The sequence below is a fragment of the Xenopus laevis genome, chromosome 6L (assembly GCF_017654675.1).
Source record: "Xenopus laevis strain J_2021 chromosome 6L, Xenopus_laevis_v10.1, whole genome shotgun sequence".
Taxonomy (NCBI): Eukaryota; Metazoa; Chordata; class Amphibia; order Anura; family Pipidae; genus Xenopus; species Xenopus laevis.
Window position 1 is genome coordinate 45916453 of NC_054381.1, and position 19688 is coordinate 45936140.

General features: G+C 40.1%; 1 protein-coding gene across 1 annotated transcript in view; it reads left to right on the plus strand.

Annotated features, from left to right (window-relative positions):
* LOC108718917 (inactive phospholipase C-like protein 2) overlaps nt 1-19688 on the plus strand; it is a 150872-nt gene that overhangs the window by 86151 nt on the left and 45033 nt on the right. Inside the window, exon 3 of the mRNA XM_018267435.2 lies at nt 6890-9373. Within this exon, the coding sequence (XP_018122924.1) occupies nt 6890-9373 (2484 nt within the window). The remainder of the gene's footprint in view (nt 1-6889; nt 9374-19688) is intronic.

Consider the following 19688-nt stretch of genomic DNA (forward strand, 5'->3'; position numbering starts at 1 on the left):
AGGCGTAGATTCTTTAAGAAAATGCTAATTCACTAAAATCCAAAGTTGATTTCAGGGTGCGAAACGCTGGAGAAGTTGCACTAGCATTACTTGCGCCAAGCAAAGCGAAGTTGCGCTAGCGTCGGCTAATTTGAATACGGCGGAAAGTTAAAGTTGAATGGACTTATATGTTGCAGCAAATACATTACATGACACAAGCCCAGGAAACCTTAATAAAATAAAATTGTTATATTGCCCTACACATGAGCCCAGTGTATAGTTATTGTGCTATATGTTAGGAAATGTAGGCGGGAAGCTGTTTACCCCAAAAAGAATTTACGCTATTTTTCAGCCTATCACCCTGAAAAAGGAAAAGACACAATTGTTTTTTAGGACTTAGAAACATTTTCAACAATTTTTTGAGGAACTCCTATCTATTCTATTGCACTTCGCCTGGTCTGAGATGGCGAAGGCAAGTCTGGCGGAAGAGTTAACCACATCTTAGTGAATTCGCGTAGTTACATCCATTCGCCAGAGCAGAAATTCGCCAGGTTTTAGGGAGCGAAGTACTGCTAGAGTCTATCTCCTTCGAATTTTCGCCCGCGTTAGTCACTTTGCCCTTTAGTAAATTTGCCCCTTAGTTGATACATTTCTCATCTTTGTCCCTGCTGAGCAAAATCCCTGAGTTTCATTAAGGGTGAGGTTATACGTGTTTTACGGTTCGTTTTTAAAACCACATAGTCAAGCATAAATAGGTCAATGGAACCACACGTGTATGATAACATGCATTTTTCAGCCTGCAGTTTTCTTTTCCCAAAATGCATTTGTTTTTTTTTAGTTCCCTACAATCCCGCTGTTATGTGTGTTTGTATGATGCAATATGCCTGGGGCGTAACTACAGAGAAAGCAGACCCTGCAGTTGCAGGGGGGGCCAAGCGGCCCTAAATAATGAGCAATTTCCACATATATTAGAAAAAAAAACAACCTCTGGTTATTTTGGGGGCCCTAAAGTTAATTTGCTGTGGGGCCCAGCAGTGGTGTAACTACCGGGGGAGCAGGGGGTGCGATTGGGCCAGGGCCCGCACCCCTTCAGGGCCCCCCCAGCAGCTCACGCGCCACGATTCCCGGGCGGTTCTGGGTGTACGGAGGGGGGCCCAGCAGTACGTCCCACGCCAGGGCCCGCCCCCCTCTAGTTACGTCACTGGAGCCCAGTAACATCTAGTTACAACAACTGCAATATGCTGTGTGCGGTCACATCCACAGTGCCACTTCCCTTTTCCTTGTAGTGTCACATGCTCTGTACTTGACCAATGGTAGCACTTGGTTGCAGATGATCATGTGTATCAAAAAAAGCCTTGGAGTAAAACATCTCAGAAGAATTTTAGTAAACAATGTCATTATATCACCATCATACAACGCCACAAATACATATATGAGCAATCCATCTTGCAAAAGTTTGGCCGCCATATTGAAAATACGCAGCATATTTCAGCGATGTGTATTTCCAAACCCGCAGATCCCATAGAGTTCAATAATATGGTGTTTCAGTGGGGTAGTGGGGTTTCTGCTGAAAAGCGCAAATATTGAAGTTTCGTGGCGGATGATGGCTCGCAAACGTCCTGTGGTGATTTGCTAAAGTGCCTATTCCATTATTTTTAGTAGGGCTTTATTTTGTGTGTATTTACACTTGAATATGTTGTATTAAAAACGCCACAGGTGCCCTCGCCCTAAATTGTTATAATTGATACAATAGTTGCTAATATTCCACAGATGCTGCTGATAAATATATCAACTAATGTAGCAAAATTGTAACAGTTCAGAATCTGCACCTGGATTACTGAGCTGCCAGACTGAAACACCAGAGACAGGGACATTCAACTTTAAACTTTAATTTTGGAAAAACCGTAAGAAATAAAAGAATGAAAGCAATTGGACAAAGGTGAACAATCTGAAAACAACTCAACTGAAAAAAAGTGTTTGGAAGGTGAACATCTCCTTTAAGTATTTCTAAGGCAGATTAGTTGCACAGTCATACAAACATGGCATCTCAAGGGCCACTGTTCCGCAAGTGCCTATTTATTATGCTGTTGAATGAAAAGCACGTAAAAAGCTGTGTAAAATAACTGGCAACTTAATCAAGGTGCGTTTTATTTTACGCCAGGTGAACCCTAGATTCTACACTGTTAATTTAAACCACTTCAGACCTTTGCAAGTTCCGGTGAAAGTTGTTCTAAGAAAAAAACGCTATTTTTTACATGCCGAAGATGTAGCAAATTTTATCACGTTTTGTACTGCATAATAAATGTGCTCTTACTGTATGTGTAGAGATCAAAGATGGTTGGGAAGTAGGAGTTAAATAGCAAAATTATCTTTTATACTTCCAAATATACATAAAAGGCAAGAACATGTACGGGGGGCGAGGGGGTTAACAGAATGAAGATACATCTAGGTAAGGCAGGGAAAAAGTCCAAAGCATTTTGCGCCTTAACATTTGCAATTATGTCCTTTATTAACAAACTTTTCGTGCAGTAGTTGTTTCCTACTCTTCACTTACAAAATTAACTGAATATGTAATCTGGCAAGGACTGTCCAAAGTTTACTTTCAACTGTATCTATACCTCCTTTATACCCAGATAATGACATACCTATGCCAAAGCTTTCTTTGCTCCAAATAACTTTGCACTGTGTGCCAGATTATCTGAAAATCTAATGAAAATGTGAAGAGGGTAGTCTCCAGAAAATCCAATTTACTCGCATATGTTGCAGAGTTTTACTCTGTGTCTCTGGTTTTTCTTCTCTCTCTCTCTATACTGTTTGTTTCTTTTGCCTTCCTACACAGTACTTCTGTTTGACAGACTTTGGCAGTAGTTCCTTATCTGATCTGGCAGCCTCTCGTTATGAAATAACTTGGATGAAGTTGTGCTATTTTATTAATGTCGTTGGTAGGCACAACCATGTAAAGAAGTGATCCTTTGAGTACTTGAACAATAAATTTTATATTTTCCTGTATTTTACACTATTTTTTCATAGTCCCCTACAAACCATAAAATGGGGGTTCTAGTGTATTTTAAATTTTTTTACTCGATTCATGGGATCAGTTATCCAGAAACCCATTATCCAGAAAGCTCTGAATTACATGAAGGCCGTCTCCCATAGATTACATTTTATCTAAATAATCCAAATATTTAAACATTGTTTCCTTTTTCTCTGTAGTAGTAAAACTGTACCTTGTACTTGATCCTAACTAGAATATCATCATCATCATCATCATCATTTATTTATATAGCGCTGTCAAGATACGCAGTGCTTAATTAATCCTTATTGTAAGCAAAACAATCCTATTTGGTTTATTTAGGTGGTTATTTATCAAGGTCCCAATTTATCTCAGTATTTCTAATATCCAACTTCGAGCAACTCTGAATTCCCAAATGGACCTTCTTAATGAAGAAAAAAGCCCGAAGAAATAGGGTCGGGCAAAACTCTGAAAACTTCGGAGCGTTCCCCAAAAATTCATAATTGTTCGGAGTTTTCCGCAAAAACTATGGGGGTTATTTATCAAGGTCCAAATTTATCTCAATATCAGCTGCTACAAATTCCGATCTAACCCGCTCGGGTTTTTAACGTTTATTTATTATTACATTTTCCTGTAAATTAACTTTGCGGGAAAAGCTCAGATTTTCATGCTTTTTTCGTGAATTTTCCCCGAAAACTGAGAAGTTTTCGGAGTTTTCACCCGAAAGTTTAGAAAACATCATAAAATTTCCCGAAACCCACGACACAACCAAAAATCAATGGGACTGTTCCCCTTGACTTTTATGCAACCTCGACAGGTTTGAGATGCCATGTTTTTATATTCTGTTTTTTTATGCCGGGGTTTCTGAGTTTTTAGACCATCGAAAATTACGAATTATTCGAGGTTCGGATATTCATAAATAACCCCCTTAATGTTTACATGAATTTTTCGTAAACAATCCAAATTATGGAAAAGACCCCTTATCCATAAAGCCCCAGGTCCTAAATATTCTGCATAATAGATCTCATACCTGTAGTATAATTTTACTGCTAAAACATGACAAGAGAAGTTGTATTTTGTGAATCAAAATGAAAGTGTGACTTTTATTAATTGCATGTGGTTGCGGTGAAACAAACATTTCAGACTCAGGTATGTGTAGGACTGGAATAACAAACTATTCAACAATTACTTTCCTTCATGTTGTATTTAGCATGCTGAAAAGTTAATAGAAATCTGCTCCTGCCAAGGCACGTAATGCTTTTGTGTGAAAGAACACCTTGTAATAATTGTAAATCTGTATGGAAAAGGTTTAAGAAATTGACTAAACCAAGAATGTGTAATATTTCACACAGTATTACAGAGTGGTAAAACAAATATCCCCTGTGTACATCATTTTTTAACCTGGTGGGGTTTAGCCACTTGAGCAAAATGCCAGGATGCAGTAAAACAATTCAATAGTGTTTTTCTCTCTGTTGAATCAAAACAAAATATTGAACTACATCAGAAGCAGGGAACTGACAGATCCTGGAAATGCAGTGTTCAAATACAAACATTTTTTGTTGTTCTTTACTCTAATCCCTCTAACTGTATTTCACATAATAGTAGTGATGCAGCTTCCAGTGCTTGGCTCAAGCTGAACTCCTAACGATACAGTATGAATAAGCTTCTAGTTACCTGGGGATAACACTTTCTTTTTGCTCAGAATAATGAATTTTCAATGGTACATCGACCCAAACAGTGGAGCACATACACATTCTACTGCATGCTAGGTGCACAGTGTGCAAATCTAGCACATAATATATAATACTGCAGCTATTTGCTTGTTACAGGCTGAAATGTCCATCTATATATGTGGTTGGGTATGTCTGTGTATGAATGCCAGAGTGTGTAAGTTTGAGTTTTTAAAAGAGAGGTAAAGTATTACACTAACTTTGGAATAGTTTAAAGAGCCTAAAAATCAATGTGCCTAGAAATGCTTTATTTGTATATACTGAACATAGTGTGCCTGCAGACAAGCTTAGGAGTCCTGTAACAGCAGTGACTCAGGTCTTGAGGAGGTTTCTATCTTGGATCCTGATAGGCGATCGCTGAGTGTCAGTGGCACGGCACATGCTCAGTGTGCTGATGTTGTTGAGAAGCATCAAGCAGAAAACAAGGTTCAGCTTTTGTAAATTATGATGTTGCAGTGCTGATTTTTGTTTCCTCAGCCATATAAACCTCAATGTAGTAGATAAGCGATGAATTGCATCAGTAGCCTGGTGTAATAGTAGAAAGCCATTGTAGCCAGGACTCCTTAAGCATACCTCCCAACTGTCCCGTTTTCAGGGGGACTGTAATTAGTAAAACTGTAATAACTGGAAAAAAAACACAGAAATATGTTCAAACGTTTATAACCTGCCAAGTTTAGTAAAAGGAACATGGTGATTAGGGAGTGTCACCAAAAAATGGGCGTGGTCAAAAAATCGCTGCGTTATGCGCATCTGATTTTTTGGTCCCTCTTTATTTCCAAAATGTTGGGAGGTATGCTGAAGTCCCATAAATATGTCTTTCTGTCTAATAAGAAAACTACTGCAGCTCATGGGTAAAAAGGGTTTGTCATCTTCATCTCTTGTATCAGTTACTGGTTGCTTTGTATGTAAATCTATATATTAAGTTGTATACAACCATTTATGGTACAGCACTGTGGAATATGTGAATATGCCATTGCTACACAGCAGCTTATTTATATGAACTATAGTAGTGTTTCTAAAGCAAACAGATCTGTTTTACCACTGCAGTGCAACATGACATGATATTTTCATTACTTTTAAACACTTTAATTTTTGGTGTTACTGTTCCTTTAATAATAATTTTTAAAATGTACACACTGGTTACAAGCAGTAACTATGGTTACCATTACATATAGTTTACCAATTAGTTATATATAACGGCCTCTCACATTTGTCTATTATAACATTTCCTTGTGCTATTTAAAGCTTGGCAGCATACTAGCTTTCTTGTTGGCACAAGTGTAGTATGTGCTGCCTGGGTATAGTACAGATTGTTTGTGCTTAGTCTGCTGGCTCCTGCCTAGGCCAACAGCTGCACCCTCTGAGTACTTAAGTACTATTTTAATGTACCCTTAAATATGACATGCCTGTAAGTTGACAGTAGGACAGGGATTTGCGATGGCTTCTTTAATGTCAATAAGCAAATTTAGAGAATCAAAAATAGCAATGTTCTGAAATATCTCTTTAATTATAATTACCGGGCAGTTATAAATAGTGACAAATGAATTTTGAATCAGAAAGAAAATCAGTAAAACAATCAGAGATAAACTTTGAGCTAAAATTCCTTCATCTAGTGTGAATAATTGGCAGCAGCATCAAAGATAACATGCTTTTTTTTCCTATGAAGTGATTTCTCTGTTTAGACACAGTAACATCATGGATTTAAAGTTTATTTTCTCTGTGCACCGCCCCCCCCCCAAACAGTGCTGAGTGCGCAGAATCAAAATGCTTTAATTGTCAGTTACATGAGCTGCGTGTTCCTAGCAATTATCAGAATTCCTGGTAATTAAAATAATGGTTTTTGAGGCAGCGTAGCACAGAGGCAAGGCATATCAATATGTTTATGTACCTGAGGTCTAATTAAAGTAATGAATTTTCAGGATACTACTGTTTTTCCCTTGAATGGTATAGACGTGATTATCAAGTAATAATATAGTCATCAGAGCTTGACTGTCTCCACTTGATTCTCTTGAGCATCTTTCATCCGACCACCAGCCGCTGGTTGACTTGTAGTAGAGAGAATTGTAGTTCTAAAACTGCCAGAAAGCCGAGACTTGCTTTACTGTTCTTGATTGCAGAAGAAAGTATAGTATGTTGGCTTATCATGTTTATGGTTTGTGTTTTTCAGGATGGTACCAAGCAGAAGAGGGAACGTAAGAAAACTGTATCATTCAGCAGCATGCCAACAGAGAAAAAGATCAGCAGTGCCAGTGACTGTATTAATGCCATGGTTGAAGGTTCTGAACTGAAGAAAGTTAGGTCCAATTCCAGAATTTACCACCGCTACTTCCTTTTGGATGCAGACATGCAGTCTTTACGCTGGGAGCCTTCTAAAAAAGACTCTGAAAAGGCAAAAATTGATATAAAATCAGTCAAGGAAGTAAGAACTGGGAAAAATACTGATATTTTCCGCAGCAATGGAATTTATGACCAGATATCAGAAGACTGTGCTTTTTCTATAATATATGGTGAGAACTATGAATCGCTAGATCTCGTGGCAAACTCCGCTGACGTTGCAAATGTCTGGGTAACAGGTTTACGCTACTTGATTTCATATGGGAAGCATACACTGGACATGATTGAAAGTTTCCAAGATAATATGCGTATTTCTTGGCTTTCCCAAATGTTTAGGGATCTAGATGAAGAAAATGTGATGCACATACCTCTCTGTAAAGCTGTGCAGTTTATAAAAAATGTAAACCCTGGTCTTAAAAACAGTAAAATTGAGTTGAAGTTCAAAGAGTTACAGAAGTCCAAGGACAAAGTTAGCACCGATGTGACAAAAGACGAGTTCATTGAAGTTTTTCATGAGCTCTGCACCAGACCAGAAATATACTTCTTGTTAGTCCAGTTTTCAAGCAATAAAGAATATTTGGATACCAAGGACCTTATGATGTTCTTGGAAGCTGAACAGGGTATAGCACATGTGACAGAGGAGATTAGCTTGGATATTATCAAGAAATATGAGCCGTCTAAAGGTCAAGAGACCGGTTCCCTTTCACTGGATGGATTTACAAATTATCTTATGTCACCCGATTGCAGTATTTTTGATCCAGAGCACAAAAAAGTATGTCAAGACATGACACAACCTTTGTCCCACTATTACATAAATGCATCACATAACACATACTTAATTGAAGACCAGTTTAGGGGCCCTTCTGATATTACAGGCTATATACGTGCACTCAAAATGGGGTGCAGAAGTGTTGAATTAGATGTATGGGATGGGCCAGACAATGAACCTGTGATCTACACAGGGCACACAATGACCTCACAGATAGTCTTCCGTAGCGTGATTGAAATAATAAACAAGTATGCCTTCTATGCCTCAGAGTACCCTCTCATTTTATGTTTGGAAAACCACTGTTCAGTTAAACAACAAAAAGTCATGGTTCAGCATATGAAAAAAATTTTAGAAGACAAATTGTATACAACATCTCCCAACTTAGAAGAGTCTTACCTTCCATCCCCTGAATCTTTAAAAGGAAAGCTGCTGATCAAAGGTAAAAAACTAAACTCGGATTGTTCTGGGATTGAGGGGGATGTAACAGACGAGGATGAGGGCCTAGAGATGTCACAAAGAGTTGGGAAAGATGGAGACGAGCAACAAAACACTGCTCCAGTAAAGCGAGTACAGCTTTGCAAGGAGTTTTCAGACATGGTAAGCATTTGTAAATCAGTTCAGTTCACTGATTTTCAAGTATCCTTTCAGAACCAGAAATATTGGGAAGTGTGCTCCTTTAATGAAGTGGCTGCTGGGAAATATGCCAATGAAAATCCTGGAGATTTTGTTAATTATAACAAAAGATATCTTTCTAGAATATTTCCCAGCCCGATGAGAATAGATTCAAGCAATATGAATCCCCAGGATTTTTGGAAGTGTGGTTGCCAAATTGTAGCAATGAATTATCAGACTCCAGGATTAATGATGGATCTCAACATTGGCTGGTTCCGGCAAAATGGGAATTGTGGATATGTTATGCGACCCTCTATAATGCGGGAAGAGGTATCTTTCTTCAGTGCAAACACAAAAGACTCTGTGCCTGGAGTATCTCCTCAGCTTCTTCACATTAAAATCATCAGTGGACAACATTTCCCAAAGCCAAAAGGGTCAGGTGCCAAAGGAGATGTTGTGGATCCATACGTCTATGTTGAGATTCACGGTATCCCCGCAGATTGCGCAGAGCAGAGAACAAAAACAGTTCATCAAAATGGTGACAATCCAATTTTTGACGAAAGTTTTGAATTTCAGATTAACCTTCCTGAACTAACTATGGTGCGTTTTGTGGTACTTGATGATGACTACATTGGCGATGAATTTATTGGCCAGTACACTATTCCATTTGAGTGTCTACAACCTGGGTATAGACATGTTCCCCTGCAATCTTTAACAGGAGATATTTTACCACATACATCATTATTTGTGCATGTGGCTATTACAAACCGCAGGGGTGGAGGAAAGCCACATAAACGTGGTCTCTCTGTGCGAAAAGCAAAGAAATCAAGGGACTATGCATCCCTAAGAACATTATTAATAAAGTCTGTCGATGAAGTTTTCAAAAACGCTATTCAACCTATACGGGATGCCACAGACCTAAGGGAAAACATGCAGGTAGGTGTTATTAAATGTAATGCCTTTTATTTGATTTTACATATATATAAATATACAGGTACCTTGGGGACTAAAAAATATCATAGCAAGTGAAATTGATGGACCATGTTCCATGATGTAGCCATTCAGGATGTTTAAAAATATTGTCATGATTTTCTTTACCTTATACCTGAATGCCCCAAGTCAATACTACAAGTAGGAGGCATTTTATGAGATTTTGTATACGGAGATAAAATAATAGTGACAGTGGCAATCAATCAAATTGCTACATTCATTGTTATACTTGCAGCTGGCTTTAAAAAGCTAATCACCGATTGGTTGCTATAGGTAACTGCCCATGGGCAAATTTGCCCTGTGTTGATAAATGAGCCCCAGTGTGTCAAAAGTTTCTATAATCCTCGATAGGAGTTATTCTGTTCGTCAGGATTGTTAAAAATCTTTTATGTGCAGTTGGCAACAAATTATTTTGCCTATACCTGTACTAAATGCAGACAATGCTTTTTTATGTAGTAGTAGGTAGTTTTGGAAGTGTATTGATGTATAAACATAGTGGGGGTCATTTATCGACACTGGGTGAATTTCCCCAAGGACAGTATCCCATGGCAACCAAGAAAATTGTTGCATTCATTGTTCTACCTGTAGCTGGCTGAAAAAAGCCAACCACTGATTGGTTGCTATGGGTTATTGCCCACAGGCAAATTTGCCCAGTGTTGATAAATGTGCTCCACTGTGCAGGGTCGTACTGGGCCGGCTGGACACCAGGAAAAAACCCGGTGGACCCCAGTTCTTGTAGGCCCAACCGGCCCAGACCTGATCTCCACAGCCAGCAGCTCCTGTGCTTCCTCACCTCCTCCACCGTTGATCGCATGAAGAAATTATGTGTAGGTTTGCGTTAGAGGGGGTAGGGAAGGGGAAAGAGGGGGATTTGTATATGGGTGAATCTGGAAGAGAACAGGTATTTTAAATCTAATCACAACACATGATTAAGATGCTACTGAGAAGCCTGTAGATCCAAACAGAAGATGAGTTATTCTGAATAAACGCTATCCATATGGCACTCCATAATGGTTTATATAGCCAGTGGAGCAACTCTATGGGCGCCAGGTACCCCTTTGCCTGAAATTGCTAGCCACCTGCAACTACCCATCCCTTGTAATTTCACATACATCACAGGTTATCCACAGGTCTTCTGTATAGTGGAAGCACAACCGGGAATCCACAGATCTCTGTACTCCAGAACTGAGAGCAGAAACCTACGATAATTCAGTGTGCAAAGTGCAAAAAATGTGGCAATAGTGGAGATATTTTACATTTTGCACACTGGGATGCCATCAGGAATCATAGGCCCTCATACTACTGAGTTAGCAGAGCCCTCCACCCAGGGGACACCAGCTATTAAACCATTGGTCACCTGGGCCCCTGGTCATAGAGCCCTGCAAACAAATAGAATAGGACCCCAATGAAAACAAAAATAACCTGCATTCACATGACCACCCAGTCGTGCCTTATTATGCCAAAACCCTGCCCACGATCCACCCAAATCCTGCTGACTCTCCCCAAACCCTGCCCCTTCAAGGCTCGCAAATTGCACTTTTACGTCTCTTGGGGTCCCTTCAGTACTCTCCTATGATAAATGTATGATATGTTTTCTCTTTTACATTGACTGTTGGGTTGCAATGAATTTCTTTTGATTTGATCGGATCAAACAAGCTGCATTGGGGAAATGAAACACAGATGCGGGAATGTGAAAAGCAGCGTTACTGCAAAAGATGTTCTAATAAATAAATGTAATTTTGTACATGTGTATGTAGCTGTTGCTCATATTGCAGCATTTCACGCTATGACTTGTATGCCATAGAAGACCAAAGGGATTAAGGGAGAGTATAAAACTCAGAACAATCATGAAACAGATTATATCTACGTGGAAACATCTGCAATCCCAAATTCTTGTTCATTGCTGGAAAAAGTGCATGTGTGGTTTAAAAAACTATAATCCTTGATCTTAAAAATATGTAATTGTTTGTGTAACGGATAAAAGATTAGTGTGCCGTGCTGCTTGCTTCACTCTCCCATTTGTTTATTATTTTATGATCATGTTAGTTAAAGGGTAGTATTAATATATCATAAACACAAACCCAGTAATGTGTTCTGCCAATTACCTCATGTAAAAAAAATGTAGCTTTAGTTATATTTCATGAACTCTTTCTACATTAGCTCTTTAGCCATTAGCTTTGCTCCTTGATGCTAAAGTGTCACAGAAAGGGGAGATGGGAATTTGTCCTGCCCTCCCAGTGCAAGGAAGGATAATTAAAGGGATACTATCATGGGAAAAATTATTTTAGATTTCATTTTAAAATCTGATATGGGGCCAGACATATTGTCAGTTTCCAATCTGCCCCCAGTTATGTGACTTGTGCTCTGATAAACTTCAGTCACTCTTTACTGCTGTACTGCAGGTTGGAGTGATATCACCCCCTCCACCCCCCCCCCCAGCAGCCTAACAACAAAATAAGGGGACGGTAACCAGATATCAGCTCCTTCACACAAGATAACAGCTGCCTGTTAGATATAAGAACAGTACTAAGTAATAAAATCTAGGTCCCACTGATACCCATTCAGTTACTTTGAGTAGGAGAAACAACACACAAAAGTTCTAGGCAACGCACTCTTCGGATCACACAAGGAATCGCTTCGTCTTCAGGTAAATGGTAAAAACTTTGATTTTATTGAAGATTTAACATTTTAACAAACTGTGTAACCCTGCGCCATGAGGTCTGACGCGTTTCGTGTCACTGCACTTCATCAGAGGGGCATGGTGCACCCGGACCAACAATCCTTAAGGGTGAGCTGGAACCGGCATTTAAACAGAATATTGAAATAGATTAATCTATAACAATTTCCCGTATATGCTGACTTACCATAGGACTCGTAGCAAAGATAATTGTTTTGAAGTCCCAATAAGTGACGCTGGGGATACTGTTTGTGTGATAAAATAGGAGAAACAACAGCCTGCCAGAAAGCAGTTCCATCCTAAAGTGCTGGCTGTTTCTGAAAGCACATGACCAGGCAAAATGACCTAAGATGGCTGCCTACACACCAATATTACAACAAAAAAAAATACACTTGCTGGTTCAGGAATAAAATGTTATATTGTAGAGTGAATTATTTGCAGTATAAACAGTGTACAGGTACGGGATCCATTATCAGGAAACCCGTTATCCAGGAAGCTCAGAATTACGGAATGCCCATCTCCCATAGACGCCATTTTATACAAATAATCCAAATTTTTAAAAATTATTTCCCTTTTCTCTGTAATAATAAAACAATATCTTGTACATTATCGAAACTAAGATGTAATTAATCCTTAGTGGAAGCAAAACCAGCCTATTGGGTTTATTTCATGTTTACATGATTTTCTAGTAGATTTAATGTATGAAGTTCCAAATCCGGAAAACCCCAGGCTTCGAGCATTCTGGATAACAGGTCCCATACCTGTAATTTTGAAATAAAAACTACATCAAAAAAATTATGACATAATCCCTTTAACTCAGTGGGACTTATTTACAGACACTGGGCACATTTGCACATGTACAGTAACCTACAGCACTAATCAGTGACTGGCTTGTTTATATATGAGTGTGTTGTAAATCTCACTCTAGATTTTTGGTCTGCCCATTCTCCCAGGCTCAACCAATAGCAAGGCAGGGAATTAAAACCAAATCCCCCCTCCCATCCATAATGACTCCAGTGAGAAAGAGGTTATACTCAGGAAGGCCAATTCACTCTTGCGGGAAAAAAGTTACAAAACATTTTTATGCATTTACATTTCGAATTTGAAGCAAGTAGTCACATTCATGTTCACATTCATTTTTAATAGGGCAACACTCTTTTAATAAACTGGAAAAATAAATACAGTAGAACCACCATTTTACAATTTTCAGGGGACCCCAAAAAAATGGTGTAAAATTCTGGAAAATCAAGTAAATGCATTATGCATCAGAATTTGCTGCGACAATTAAAAAAAACAGTGTAAAATGCATTAAAACTAAAAATCAGGGGATTTAAAATCGAGGTTCCACTCTAAATAAAGTTGCTTGAGGCAATCCCTACTGACTACAATAGAAACTCACTTGTCTCGTTTTTTTTTTTCTGGCAACTTCTGCCGCTGTTTTTTGTCATTAACAAATCCAAACTATTCAAATGTTTTAGAACATTCTCCCATATTTAAGATCACATGTTTTCACCACTTTTATTTTAAAATTCGAGAGGAAATGGCAACAAGATTTGTGATAATTTTGCCCCTGAGTTACCGGTATACATATTGCCCCTAAGGTATATATGGAGGCAGCTATAGATTTGTGTCTATAAATTTACATCAAAAAGAAACGGTGGCTTTGTTCTGCAAACTTGCTTCACAATTCTTTAGCATTTTAGATGTCCGTTATTGGGCAGTATTCTCACGAGCCTTCTCCAGCCTGTGTCTTTTAATATGATCTTGAACTTCACTTGACTCCTTTTAAGAGATGGCTCTTTTCTAATATTTGCCATGCAAAAAAGAATTATGTAAATGACTTCACTTCTCCCACTAACTTGCAGATTGCATTTATGTTGCTAATACAGTACACTATGAAATAATTGAAGGTCTTGGATTTCAATGCGGAATATGAAGCAGGGGAAATTGATTTCGCAGAAGAGGTCTCTCTATCAATTCCTTCTCTCATTTGTAAAAATGTCATTCTTTCTATCAAATTGCTTTTATTGAAAACGTAATTGAGAAGCCTTGGGTTCTGGTGCCATTGGAGTCCCAGACGTAAGGGAAAGTGTCCCAGATTTAAAGTTGGTTATTATAAATACATATTTCATTATAAGTTGATTTCAAATATTTCATTCTGTCCAGTTATTAACTTTTAACTGGTGGATTTGGATGAATATCACAACCTCCCATCAGGCCAGATGACAAAATTACATTTGTGACATTTTAAATTAGCCAATCCATTTACATTTTGTTTGAGTCTTGTCAAGCCCCCATTGTTGATATGATGGCATCTGCCTTCCTTTTGACTTCCTGTTGTGTTAATAACCCTTTACAAGAAATAGTAGAGGTATGATTATATAATATAATTGTATAATATGATATGATTAAATCATTTGTATCACCAATTTTTCAATTCCCAGTATTCAACAATAATTTATAAATTTTTAAAAATAATCATAATGAAGGCAGGTCACTAAACCTCCATTTTAGGATTAGGTCTTTTTGAAGTATAGATCCTGTTGTGTCACATCTACTGCCCAATGCAACCAAACTTATCAAGAGAATTATGGGTAAGTTAGAGATTACAGACAGGTATTTATTTATTTTTTTAAAAGGTTTTTATTTAACATTTTCACAACACAACAGCACAAACACAAAGTTGCAATGCTATCACCATACAAATAAAATGACATGTTTAGCGGGCAATAGTAAGTTATACACAGCAGGAGTATACAGTAAGGCACATTCCAATAGTCAATGGGAAGAAACTTAACGCAGAGGGGAATAAATGGCATTGGGAGAGTAGCTACATGAGGCAATTACCTTTGTAGTCTTAGAGGGTAACGCCTCGATTGACATCCAGCCGGGGTCCCAAACCTTTTCAAACTTCTGGGGGCACCGTCTGGCCAGATAGGTTAATTTAATAGCTGGCAGGATACTGTTTACTAATCTGACCCATTGTTGGACCTGTGGGGGAAGGGGACTCATCCACTTCATTGCCACATGTTTTTTGGCATGGAAGTACAGTGATTTTAGTAGGGTGCGGGTCTTAATCAGTGGGGCCGTGTCCTCTAGTACTCCCAGCAAGCATACCTCCGGGGCAAGAATGCCAGGTAAGAGGACTTGCTCATTAATGTATTGCACTACTTCTGTCCAGTATTTATATACCACCGGACATGCCCACAGCAAGTGGAAGAAACCTGAGTCTGGAGAATTGCATTTTGGACACGAAGCGGTAGGGTTCCTGCCCATTACTTTTAGCCTTAGCGGTGTGATATACGTCCTGTGAATTATTCTGTACTGTACCATCTTATCTTTGATGGAGATTAGATAGTCATATAACCCCTCAGTTGCCTCTGCCACATCTCATCGCTCAAGTGGGGCATGTCGACAGCCCATTTACTTCTCACTTTGTCAAAGGGTTTCCCCAGGCTAGGTATCAGGGACTTATATATTACAGAAATTAGTTTGCTCGGGTCTGGATCCCACAGTCTATTTTCGTAGGATGAGGTCGCTGTGTTTGGTGTTAGAGAACCAAATTGGGAACTAAACACATGGCGCAGCTGGAAATACCGGAATAGCTGTATATCGGGCTGACTTAGGCGCTCTCTTAATTGGCCCAGGGTGGGAAAGGTGCCTTCCACTAGTAAGTCCTTCAGATGGCGGACTCCCACTTTGGGCCAGTAATGAAAATCGGGTAATCGGGCAAAACTTTTGAAATTAGAATTTCTCCAAAGTGGTGCATTTGGCGAAGGTTGGGGGTGTGACTTGGATACTATTTGCGTGGCAAGCGCCCATATTTTCTGTGGAACTGATAAAACAGGTGGCAGTTCAGGGGTGTCCCTGGCTTTCCTATAAGGCGCGTTTCTCAACGCTACGGATCCCGCCATAGTGGCATGCAGTGCCGTAAGTGGATTCTCAGGATTCGGTGCAAGCCAATTGTGTATATACATCAGCTGCGTAGCATAGTAGTAATATTTTAAGTGCGGGAGCGCTAATCCACCACAGTCCAGTGGAGCCATTAGCGTTTGTCTGTTAACCCTGGGGGCTTTGTGGGCCCATATAAAGGGGAAAGTATATCATCAATACGCTTGAATAGTTGCGGGGGAAGCCAGGACGGGGAGTGTTGCATAACATACATAAATTTGGGCAGAGATATCATTTTAAACAAGTTTATTCTGCCCCAAACAGTGAGTGGAAGTTTCTCCCATTGACTTGCTCTGGTTTTAAAAGTTAGCAACACTGGTTCGACATTTTCATGTACATATTCCTCCGTTTCCCGTGTTATACTAATACCTAAGTATTTGAACCTTATGACCCATTTAAGACCTTGTATGACACCTACTGGCCCAGGAGTCTCAAGAGAAAAAAGAATGGATTTCTCCTTGTTTATATTGTCCGCTGAACCTGCCCATCTGACCTGCTAAGTGGAGCGCATTATGAAGAGAACCATTGGAGTCAGGGCCGCCATTAGAAATCACGGGGCCCCGTACAACAAAATTTTTGGGGCCCCCTGGGCCCCGCCCACACTGACGACCAAGCTCCGCCCCATATCCCGCCCACATCGCAGTTAAAAGACCACACAGACAGACATCAGCGCTAAAAAAGTACCCCCCCCCCCACACAAGTTGTAAAAAGCTATTGATGGTGGTCAGGGCCCTTATAAAAAAAATTGGGGCCCCAAAAAAAAAAAATTAAAAATTTTTTTTTTTAAAAAACATTGGTGGCAGGGGCCCCCTGTTAAAAAAAACTTGGGGCCCCAACAAAAAAAAATGTAAAAAAAACTAAAAAATAAACAAACATTGGTGGCAGGGGCCCCCTTCTAAGTTAAAAAACAAAATTGGGGCCCAAAAAAAAAATTGAAAAAAAATTAATTTTTTTTTTAAAAAAAAAAAACATTGGCGGCAGGGCCCCCTTATAAGTTAAAAACAAATTGGGGCCCCAAAAAAAAAATTTTTTGAAAAAAAAATTTTTTTGAAAAAAAAAAAATGGTGGCAGGGGCCCCCTTACAAGTTAAAAAACAAAATTGGGGCCCCAAAAAAAATTTAAAAAAAAAAAAAATTTTTTTTGAAAAAAAAAAAAAAACTGGTGGCAGGGGCCCCTTACAAGTTAAAAAATATTTGGGGCCACCAAAAAGAAAATTAATTTTTTTTTTTTAAAAAAAAACCAAAAAAAAACAATGGTGGCAAGGGCCCCTTACGAGTTAAAAAAAAAAATTGGGCGCCCAAAAACAAAAGTTTTAAAAAAAAGATTGGTGGCAGGGCCCTATAGAATATTAAAATAATACATTGGTGGCCAGGGGATTAAAAAAAAAAAAACACCAAACTGGTGTTCAGTAGAATTGAACTCATGGCTTCAGTACTTCAACTTCGCCTCCTTTCGTGACTTCGGGTCTTTTCACCGCTTCAGGACTTCGGCTTCGGCTGTTTCGTGCTTCGGTCGTCTTTGCGCTGCTTCAGGACTTCGGCTTCGGCTGTTTTCGTGACTTCGGGTTTTCGGCGCTTCGTGACTTCGGCTTTTTCCGTGACTTCGGGTCTTTTCGTCGCATCGGCTTCGGCTTTTCGGCACTTCCGCATTCGGCACTGAAGAGGCAAGACGTACGGCTCGGGCGCTCGTAAGGGGGGCCCGATCTTCAAAAAAATGCAGCGCTGCCGGGCCCCCCTTCATGCCCGGGCCCGGTACGCTTGTCCCCCCTGTCCCCCCCTGATGGCGGCCCTGATTGGAGTGTGCTAGGAATAAGAGAACATCATCAGCATATAAAGCTATTTTTTCCTCTACCCTTCCTGTTCTAAGCCCCACCACCCTAGGGGACTGTCTGATTAATATAGCTAGTGGTTCTAACGCTAGGGCAAACAGTGGGGACAGAGGGCATCCGTGTCTGGTCCCTCGGGAGAGATGGAATTCCCTGGAAAGAGTTTTGTTGATCTGTATGCGAGCTGTAGGTGAACGGTACAGTAATTGAACCCATGATATAAAGTTAGGCCCTATGCCAAAGTTTTCCAACACTTTCCACAGATATGGCCATTCAACAGAGTCAAATGCTTTAGTGGCATCTAGTGAGGCAATTGCTCTGGTACCAGCATTGGCGTGGTCAATTTGAAGGTGGGAAAACATTCGTCTCCGGTTAATAGCTGTGCTCTTGTTGGGCATAAAGCCCGTTTGATCAGGATGTATTATTGAGGTAATTACTTTGTTCAGCCTTTGAGCCAAGATTTTTGCTAATATTTTTACATCTGTGTTAAGTAAGGATATGGGCCGATAGGATTCACACGCTTCAGGGTCCTTTCCTTCCTTAAGTATAAGTATTATAGTGGCTGAGTAAAAGCATTGTGGGAGATGACCTGACTCTTTTGCATCCAACAGGGTGGTATGCAGCCTAGGTATCAATTCTTCACTAAGAAGTCGATACCACGCCACCGGCAGGCCATCTGGACCGGGGATTTTCCTGGGTGAGAGGCTCCCCATGGCTGAGGCCACCTCCCCCAAGGTTATGGGACCATCTAAGTAAGATACTTCGGCCTGGCTTAATTTGGGGAATTCCATGCCCTTCAGGAATTGTTCAAGCTCTGTTAGTGTGTAGGCTACCCGTGTAGTGTAGAGATCGTTATAGTATGTGGCAAAGATTTCAGCTATCTCTTCCGCTTCAAGAGTACAGTTGCCCTGTGCATCCTTGACTCTAGCAATCATTGTGGAGGGATTATCAAGCTTAGCCAAGTAGGCCAGGGTTTTTCCCATTTTTGTCCCCTGCTCAAAGGACCTCTGGCTGGCATACAGCAGTTTCTTGCGTGTGGAAGCGTTTGTGCCAATTCTAGATTCCTCTGCGCAAGAATTAGAGCATGGTGACTCAACTCATCTCCCCCCTTGCAATAGTCCTCCTCTGCCTGCGACATTTTCTCTGCCGCTTCAGTAACCTCCTGTTTGGCGGCCGTGCGTGCTCTCGCAATTGCCGCTATTAGGGTGCCCCGGCAACCGCCTTAGAGGCTTCCCACTACATTACTATGGGCCGTGTTTTAGGTTTGTTTCCCAGTACTTTCACATACTCGGTACGAGGCTTCCTCCACCTCAGCATTGTTAAGCCAGAGCGGGGATAGTCTCCACTGGAAATGTTGAGGTTGGGGTTTTGTGCATAGTTTTAATGACAGTGGGGCATGGTCCGACAAAGCTCTTGGGAGATACGCAATTTCTGTTACCCATTGGATGAAGTCTGGGGATCCCAAGGCCATATCTATACGGGATAGCGCCCCTTTACCTGGCGTATGACAGGAGAACTGCTGCTCATTGGGGTATTTATGTCTCCATATGTCTAATATCCCTAGGGCTGATAGCCACTAACTAAGGGAAGAGGATTGCGCTACAGGTGATCGCAGTCTATCCATTGCAGGATCCAGAACTGTATTGAAGTCTCCCATGATACATATTGGGCAGGGCAAGTAGGTAGACAATTTGCCAAATATGAGGTCCAATATCTCCGCTTTAAAAGGGGGGGGGGATATATCTGCTCAGTGCCCCTGCTCCATTATTTTGAATCCGATCAGCCTTTGTGCAGTCACACACAGGCCG